The following is a 9,136-nucleotide window of genomic DNA, read 5'->3' on the forward strand; positions in this document are numbered from 1 at the left end:
TGCAGGCCCTGCAGAGGAGACTGGTCAGGATGTCAGGGAGGAGGGACAGAGTCTGGAGAGCAGAGGTACAGGGTCGTATGCTTACCCTTGTCCACCTGCCTCCCCACACCTGCCCCAGCCACTCCACACACTGCCCTTCAGTCTTTCCAGCCCACCTCACATCCCCCCCTTGCCCACAGGGCCACTTCCAAGGGGCTGCACGGTCTCCCCACTGGCCACTCGGCTGCCCTGGATGCTGCAGAGAAGGCCCCTTGCCTGGGCCTGCCCTCCGCTCAGCTCTCACTGCCGGCCTCACTCCATGGCCTCCAAAGGCTGGACCTGAGGCCTTGAAGGGCAGCTGTGGGGCACATCCGTCCTGGTGGTTCCTCTGGTGCCTGCACCCCTGGCCCCCAGCCAGGGAAGCACAGGGGACACCTCCCTATCTGCCAGCCCTGCCCCAGCCCCCATGGGCTCTGGGTCACCCCAGCCTCACCATAAGAGGCTGACTTCCCCACAAGCAAGCCTGAGCCCCCAGCCCCACACACACTCCCTCTAGGAGCCCTTCCTCTGAGCAGCCAGCAGGCATGTGGCCACACAGGACCCCTAGCTGGGCCCCAGGCTCATAAGAGGGGTGCCCCCACCTCCTGGCAGTTACCCTGTATGCATAGTCAGCCACTCCCACCATGACAGCAGTGCCTGAGGGCAGGGCCAGGGCAGGCTCCCATGCAATTCCCCAGAAGCCCTGACCAGGCCCCCAGACAACCCTCTAGTAAACAGAGGACAACCTTTACAAGGTCATGCCAGCACTGGCGGGGGCAAGCACGAGGAACACCCACTGTGAAGGCCCAGGCACGGCCGAGAGACAGCATGCCGGCTCACACTCCAGGCTCTCCTCCATCTAGGAATAAACCTAAATATATGAAGAGCTCTTACAAATCAACAACAAAGACCCAGAACTGAGCCAAGAGCCGGGCAAAGAAACTGAGTAGACAGACATTTCTCCAAACAAGACATACAGATGACAAACATGCCCGTGAAGGATGCTCAGCGTCGCCCATCATCAGGGAAGTGCCACTCAGAGCACAGTGAGATGCCACCCCACACCCCCTGGGAGGGTAGAAGAAAAGGCAAAGCAGACCAACACACCAGAAATAACAAGGACCCGTGAGGATGTGGAAGCCCTGGACGTTTCCATATTGCTGGTGGGAAGGTAGCATGGTGGTTACCATAAGATTTAGCAATCCCACCTCTCGGTACATACATGGGAACTGAAAACCCACATCCACGGAAGAACTGGCGCACCGATGCCCATGGCGGCATCACGAGAGCTGAACAGTGGAAGCCAGCCAGGTGTCCGTCAGCAGGAAGTGCATGCAACAGAGTGCCTTGTATCCACACAATCGAACATGACTGGTCACCGAGGGAATGAGGCACGGATGCACGCCACAGCATGGACAGGTCTTGCAAATGCTATGCTCAGTGCAATAAGCCAGACACAAAGGCCACATGCTGTATGACTCCGCTCGTGTAAAATGTCCAGAGCAGGCAAATCCACAGAGACAGAAAGTGGATTAGCAGTTGCCAGGGGCTGGCGTTGGAGGGGGAAGACAGGATATGAGGTTTCTGGGTTGATGGAACGCTCTGGAATTAGATAGTGCTGCTGGCCGCACAGCCTTGTAGATGCACCAGAAACCACCCCCGTCAGCAGGGTGACTCTGGAATAGGAGTTCTGTTTCAGTCACAGAAGGAACGTGAGCCCTACATACCCCCTGACCCCATTTGCAGTGGCCCAGAGCACCTTAGCTGCCTTTCGGATTGCCTCGAGCACCCCACACACCAACGCCTGGCCTGGCTGGGGGAGCCTCCTCCATACAGGGCTCCAGGCTGCCTGGACCAGACAGACCTCCCGGCTGGGCCCTGCTCCCCTGAGCCAGTCTGCAAGTCTTTCCCACAGAATGTAGGGTGTTGGGGCCAACCCCAAGAAAGGGCCCTTCCTACTTCTCTGAAGATGAACTATGTGGGAAGCCTGAGGCCTCTGCTCCCCCAGCAGCCCCCGGATGTAAGTCTAGAGGCAGCCACAGGGTCCCCGCTGGGGCTGGCTTGGCACACACAGGATCTCTAAGGAAAGGGCAGTGTGGTAGCAGGGAGCCCAGGCCCTACTCTGCTGGACCCAGCCCCTGGCTCCATGCTTGGGGGAGTACCAGGGTGCCTCACCCTGGGCTTGGGGCGTCCCTTCCTGAACAGATTTTCATCAGACACTGATCACTCCTCGGCTCCGTGTTCTCACCTCTAACGCCAGAAGCAGGGCCAGGCAAAGTTTTCAGCCCACCCAGGTCCACGGGGCATGGGGGCAAGGGGGCAGGGGTCTGAGTCTGTTTCCCAAACTCTCCAGGACACCTCGAGCCGGCCCCTTTCTGCTGGGATCCAGGCCCCCCTCCTTCCAGGAGGGCATCGGGCCAAGCCGTCTAGGCCCCTGGAGAACCAGATGGAAACACCACCTGCTAATCACACCGCCAAGAAGCAGGGCCAGGCCACTGAGGGAGAGGGAAGAGCCCCTTCCCCGCGGCTAGGCAGCGGCCCGGAGGGTCCTACCTAGTGGCCAGAGGCTAGGAGGGCAACAGGAACAGGCGGGCTTGGGTTGCAGCCTCTGGAGGGGGCAGGGAGGGCTCCCACCACCTGNCCTGCCTGTGAGCCTCCGTGCCAGGCAGAGCTCTCGAAGAGGGGGAAGGGAGAAGGAGGGCCTGAATCCCAGCTCCTTCCCCCTGCTCACTCTGCACGCCAGGCTGGAAGGGAAGCCCTCAGCCCCAGTCCCCAGCCCCAGTCCAGCCCCAGCCCTGCCCCAGTCCAGTCCAGTCCCTGACCCAGTGCAGCCCCAGTCCAGTCCTACACCAGTCCCAGCCCCAGCCCTGCCCATCTTGGGCCATCTCCTTCCCCTGGCACTTCAGCTGGGTCAGGGAAAAGGGCCCCAGACCTGGGCCCGGCCAGTCACTGCTGACCAGAAGGGCTGGGCCTCCACATACAGACTGGCCCACAGCATGTCCTGCCTGCTCCTCTCCTCCCAGGTCCGGCCCACCTTGGGAATCAACCTCTGAGGTGCTTGCTGGGTAAAGACCCCTGGAGTCTCTACCCTGCTCTGCCAGTCCAGCTGACATCCAGCTGCCCCCCCCAGGACCTCTGTCCGTCAAGTAGAACCCAGCTGTCCTGCCTGGTGCTGATGGTGGCAGGGCCCACAGCAGAGCCCACTGCCCCTGGAGCCATATATCTGCCTCTTACACTCTCCACAGGAAAGCCTTTGAGGCCAAAATGCTGGGCAAGAGGGCTGGTCAGGGGAGTTCACGGGGATGCCAGGCCCTCCCTATGTCCCACCCACAGGCCCACAGGCTAAATAGCAGAGCTCAGCAACTTCCCCAGAGGTACAAAGTCGGAGGATGTCCTGGGGTGGGGTTGGGGAGCTGCCGGCCAGGACCTGGGACCCCCACCTCCCCTCTGTGGCTCTGACCTCCCCAGGAAGAGCAGGGCTGGCAGCAGGGAGCCCCGTCGAGCAGAGGAGCCCAGGGTGTGTCTGAAGCCTGGTGCGCAGACCCGAGGCTGGGCCGGGAGAGCGGGGAGGCACAGCTGGCTGACAGGCCGCCGTGACTCACCGTGGACCTGCGGCCAGACGGCCATCCTCTGACCCTCCCTCTGCCCGCGAGGGTGAGGCGAAGGCTACACAGATGGCGTGCAGGGGCGTGCCAGCCTCTGCACAGCCGAGGCCCCAGCCAAGACAGGGCTGCCGGGTGGGGTCTCCAGGGGAAGTAGACACGGAGCTGACCCTGGAAGACGACCCAGGAGAAAGGAACAGAAGGAGAAAGGGGGGAAAGAAAAACACAAAGGGAAAGTTTCCCATGAAAATATTTTATTTTCTTTGAGAACAGGATACACCTGCAGGGCTCCTAGCCCAGTGGCCTCTCCCCGCCCTGACGGTGCCACATTTCTGGACCAACGGGGCCCTCTGCCGGCCAGCCGCCGCGCGACGGCGCCCGAGCCCGGGGCGAGGGAACAGGTGACGGGCGGAGGGCGGCGGCCAGGAGCAGCCACAGGGCGCCCAGGGCCGGGGCCAGGGCGAGAGGGTGGGCCGCGGCTCCGGGGGCGGCGCCTGGGCGGCAGGAGCGGAAGCCAGAGACCCCGCGGGGTGCTGGCGCTGTGCCACCCCGAGCCTCGCGGTGCCCGTCTGCGTGGCGCAGCGAGGGAGGGTCCCCAAAGGTCTCTGGGCTGGACATCCCAGATCTGGGAGACAGGGGCGAGGAAGGGCAGGAACGAATGGCCGGGAGCGACGCGCTGAAACCACGCACACTGCTCCTACGGAGACGCCCTCGGGGCGGCGACCCCTGAGACGGCGGGGGACGGCGTTCACGGCCCCGGCCGGGCCCTGCGCACCGGGTCGGGTCCCACAGACGTGCTCCCGCGGGGCCAGGGCCCGAGCGGGCGTAAGAAGCAAAGCGCAAGAAAAATAAATTCCTCTAGCTTGGAGTTATTTTTTTTTCCTTTGGGGATCGGTGCAAGGAACATCTGGATTTTGTACGTATTTTTTTGTTGTTGTTAAATTAACTTCTCTAGAAGAGAAAGGCAGGNAGCCTAGCGGACCCAGGTTGGCCCAGGGCCGAAGCGCGCGCGCCCGCTCCCCTGGGAGTTTGCTTGGAAACGGAGACCCGGCAGCGGGTGATGCCAGGGCTCTTCGCGAAGCCAGATCGCTCGGGAAGCGAGGCTGGCGGCGCGCCGCTGCCTGGGAATGAGGCGACCTGGCCAGCGAAGGGCACCGGCAGGGTCGCTCAAGCTTTTGGGACCTCTGTCTCCCCATCCTTAAACCGAGGGAGGTGAGCTAGAGGCTGAGGTCACTGCCGGCGCCCATGCTCAGGCACCTGCTCCTTCTCTGCGCTTCTGTCCAGCGGGGCCTACGGGAAGGAAAACCGGCAGACCAAAGGGGCAGCAGGGGACACGGAAGAGGGAAGACACAGAGCCACTGCAGAAGCAAGATGGGTGTCTGAGAACCCAAAATGCGAACAGATATATATACAAGTTACCGGACACGAGACTGGGTCCCGGGAGAACCCTGGAGGCCGGCTGTGCCAAGGGTTCTCCGTGTCCGTAACCACATACACCTGGGAAGAGAGCACAGCTCTGTGGTCCAGGGGCCCCGAAAGGCCAGCCTCCAGATAACATCAAAGACCCTGCTGCCAGAGGGTAGCCCAGCTCCCTCTCAGTGGTCTGAACTCAAGGAGCTACTTCTGTGCACAAGGACCCTGGATCTGGGGGGTCTGAGCCACTCCAGATGTTGGGCTGGTGGGCTCTAACGACCTACCTTGCTCAGAAGCAAAGCAGGGGGATTGGGAAATGCACCTGACAGTGGCCCCTGGGGGCAGATCTGGGAAGGCCACCAAGTGAGCATGGCCCCTCTTGCCTGGGGAGCTTGTGGTGCATGGGGTGTAGAGGGGGCCTGGACAAGTCACTTTCTCTCCGGGCCTCAGCTTCCTCATCTGAGACCTATCTGACTCCCTGGAGCAGTGGCTTTGTCTAAGCTGTGATGTCATGTTGCGGAGGCCCCCACCCATGGTTAGCCCTCTTCGTGGGTGTGACTGGCCTCACGTCATTAACCCCTCCTGTGGGAGGGGGCTTTCCCTTGCCCTCATCTGTTCACACCCACCTCACCACCAGGGCTGGCTCTGCAAAGAGAATGCTGACCGAAGGCAGACCCAGGCCACCCAGGCTGCAGGCTCCTGGGGCGCCCCTCCCCTCCCCCACGACCATGGCCTCCTGCAGGCCATAGGACCCCCACCTGAAGGCCTGCCTCCCACACCAGGGAAGTGCAGGGCGGGGGCAGGGGTACACAGAGTGATGACATGTTTAAAAGCACAGAGATTGCGTCCAAGAAAAATGAAGTGTGAAATTGTAAACGTGTGTCTGGAAGGCACTGTAGGCATTACTGAGCTCCCTTCCGCAGGAGTGGAGGGTTCTCACGTCGGCCGCCCAATGAGTCCCGAGGATGCAGGCCATGGTGGTCCCAGCCCAGGACCTGCAGCGGGACCTTAGCTGGTCCAAAGGAGGCTGAAAAAGACGAGCACCCCCTCCTGCCCCGTGTGAAGCCACAGCTAAGCCACCCCAGATTGCAGCAGGAGAGGGGTTCTGATAGACCCGTCCAGTCTGGGGACTGGGAAACAAGGCCTGCAGGGCCACCAGGCTTTGTTGGCCACCAAGCGGGAAGACCCAGGGCCCCGTGCACTGTGATGTTGGAGACAGAACTAAGGGTCTGGACTGTGCCTTGGGGGGACGGCAGCAGATGAGGTGGAGCCACTGTGTACCCCCAATCCCAGCCAGACCCTGGAGACAGGCTCCCTCACCTCCCCTGCCTCTGCCTGCAATCCCACCTTGCTCTCAGGCCCTGGAAGTTCTGCAGAGAGGCCTGGCACTCCCCACTTCTGCACCTGCACCCCTGCATCCACCCACACCCGGCCCCTTGTCCATCTGGAACGGCTACCCTGGCAGGTCCCTGGTAGGCCAGCCACTCTGAGTCCCCCCAGGCTGGAGCAGGAAGGTGCATGGCTTCCTCACATGGGATAGGTGTCCACAGACCAGCATGCAGCTCATATGACCCTGATGGCAAACTGAGGCCGAGAGGCTAGGGACACAAACGCCTGATCCCAGTGTCCCCACCTCAGCACAGCATGACAAAGGGTTGTTTTCCTGGGAGGGCAGGCCTTTCTCACTGGTGCTCTTGGCAATGGCCAATGGCAAGGTGGCCTGTGTGTCTGTTGAAGAAGCCTGGGTTTGGAGCTTCTCTGGCTGGAAGCACTCTGTCCCCCAGCACAGCCACCTAGGCCTGCTTGGACACAGGTCGGCTCTCCAGGAGAGGATATGCAGAGTGGGGGTCAGGACAATTTGCTGCTGGCAGTCCAGGGCCTGCAGGGAGATGGGGGAATGGTCCTGACCAAGCTGCATGTCTGTGTCCTTCACATATCCCTAACATGGGTCAGGACTGGGAAACATACAGGGTAGGAGGAAAGGGCACAGGCCCAAGAGGTCTGCCTCAGACGAGGGAGGGGCTTGTGCTCCAATAAGAAAGCTACCCAGGGAAGGGAAACTCGAAGGTGTCAGTACTGGATCCTGATGCATTCGCAAGTATCTAGCTTCATGGGGAGCCCAGCCCCATGAACTGCTGGAATCCCACACAGCAATGGACCCTGAGCAGGTCCCCAGCCAGGCAGAGGGGGCTGCACAGGACTCCGCAGAACAGCAGACTCCTGCAAAGTTGGGGTGCCATCATGACCCCAGGCTGGGCAAGGACAGGTCCCCCTCCCAACGTCTCCAAGGCCCCATCTGGATGTGGCTGCAGAGGGTCTTCACTGTCTGCCAGTGATGCCCTCGGTCCCCTCCTCCCTGGAAGGGCACAGAAACAGAGCGTTGGGAGAGAGAGACAGAGAGAGAATGAGAGAGACAGAGAGATGGAGGGGACAAAGACACAGCATTGGGGGAGAGACAGAATGAGAGACACAGAGACAGAGAGATGGAGGGGTCAGAGGACAGGAAGAAGCCTGTCACCACCCAATCCTTACCCCTTCTTTGGGCCTCAGTTTCCCAGTCAAAGGCAATGAGTGTGAAGTTCTAGGACACTCTGGGAGGGCCAGGCTGGGGAGGTATTGCCAGCTACTGCCAGGATGGAGAGGGGGTGCGGTTCTCCGGGTGGTCTGGAAAGGAGCGGGCAAGCAGCCGCTTATCAGGAAACATTGCTTAATTGGGAAGGTTTATGGGGCCAAGCAGGGGGTCTCCCTTGGGGAGATGGTGAAAGCCACTCATGAGTCATTTGAAACTGAGCTGGACAAAGAGCTCAAGGAGAAATGATCCCACCCAGCCTGCCAGTCGTGGGCAGAATGAGCTCATGGGCTATGGGGCGTGCGCGCGCGCGCGCGCGCGTGTGTGTGTGTGTGTGCTTGTGAGCATGTGTGTGTGTGCACGCTCATGAGAGAGAGAGGAAGGAAGAGAAAGCCGGTCTTCTCGCAGCTAGGACTGGGAAGCTGAGCCCAGCAGAGCCTCCACCACATCTCGTGTCTGTGTGACCAGGCTGCCCCCTGCAGGTAAGCGAGGTAAGGGCCCTGCATCCCAGGGTTCAGCATCCAGCCAGCTGGACCAAGCATCTTGGTCCAGCGTCCTAGTCAGCACCCACTTCAGCCTCCCAGCCAGCATCCATCCTGGTCCAGCCAGATGCCGGTCTGTGGACACCTGTCCCATGTCTCAGCCAGCATCCTGGTTCAGCATCCAAGGCAGTACCCAGTTCAGCATCCCAGCCAACATCCTGGTCCAGCCTCCTACTCAGAATCCTGGTCCAGCCTCCTACCTAGAATCCTGGTCCAGCATCCCAGCCTCACCCACTTTAAACCCCAGCCAGTATCCTGGTCCAGGGTCCAAGCCAGCATCTGGGTCCAACATCCTAATCAGCACCCAGTTCAACATCCCAGGCAGCATCCTTGGCCAGCCTCCCGTCCAGCCTCCCAGCCAGCATCCTTGGCCAGCCTCCTGTCCAGCATCCCAGGCAGTGCGCACTTCCTCTGGACAGTGCTCAGCACAGGACCTGCCCTGAGACAGATGCTAATGGACACGGAGTTTTTTCCTAATGGTGGAACACCATGCTTTCACACCACCTTGCCCTCTGTGAGGTGTGTGCTGGAAAACCTGGGTGCATAGTAAACATTTCTTAACATGATTCAAAGTTTATAAAATTTGCCATTTTGAGAGAATTGTAGATTCACATATAATTTCAAGAAATAATAAAGGTGGCCCTTTTGTCTTCACCTGGGTACCCTTGGTGGAAAAATTGTTGCAAAACTTTAGGACAATATGGCATCCAGGGAACTGACATTGACACACCATCACGGTCAGGTACACAGCACCTCCATCACCACTGGGTAACCCCTGTGCTTGCCCTTTAGAGCCACACCTACCCTACCTCCCACCTCTGGCACCCACTGAAGTGTCCTCTATTCACCACTTTGTCAGTTCAGCAATGCTACACACATGGAATCATACAGTATGTGACCTTTGGGGACTGTCTTTTTCACTGAGCCCAATTCTCTGGAGACTGACCCAGGTTGTCAGCTGTAAGTTTCTTCTCTTCTATGCTGCAGAGGAC

At 60.2% G+C, this 9,136-nt stretch overlaps 1 protein-coding gene across 1 annotated transcript in view; it reads right to left on the reverse strand.

Moving 5' to 3' along the window:
* The window catches only part of WNT9A (Wnt family member 9A), a 21,426-nt gene extending 15,417 nt beyond the window's left edge, over positions 1-6,009 (reverse strand). Inside the window, exons 1-6 of the mRNA XM_077755857.1 lie at positions 5,974-6,009; positions 5,040-5,117; positions 4,878-4,910; positions 4,603-4,757; positions 3,946-4,245; positions 3,621-3,791 (exon numbers count right to left, since the gene is read on the reverse strand). Of these exons, the coding sequence (XP_077611983.1) occupies positions 3,621-3,791; positions 3,946-4,245; positions 4,603-4,757; positions 4,878-4,910; positions 5,040-5,117; positions 5,974-6,009 (773 nt within the window). The remainder of the gene's footprint in view (positions 1-3,620; positions 3,792-3,945; positions 4,246-4,602; positions 4,758-4,877; positions 4,911-5,039; positions 5,118-5,973) is intronic.
* Positions 6,010-9,136: the final 3,127 nt, after the last annotated feature.

The sequence above is a fragment of the Crocuta crocuta genome, unplaced genomic scaffold (assembly GCF_008692635.1).
Source record: "Crocuta crocuta isolate KB4526 unplaced genomic scaffold, BGI_CrCroc_1.0 scaffold526, whole genome shotgun sequence".
Lineage (NCBI taxonomy): Eukaryota > Metazoa > Chordata > Mammalia > Carnivora > Hyaenidae > Crocuta > Crocuta crocuta.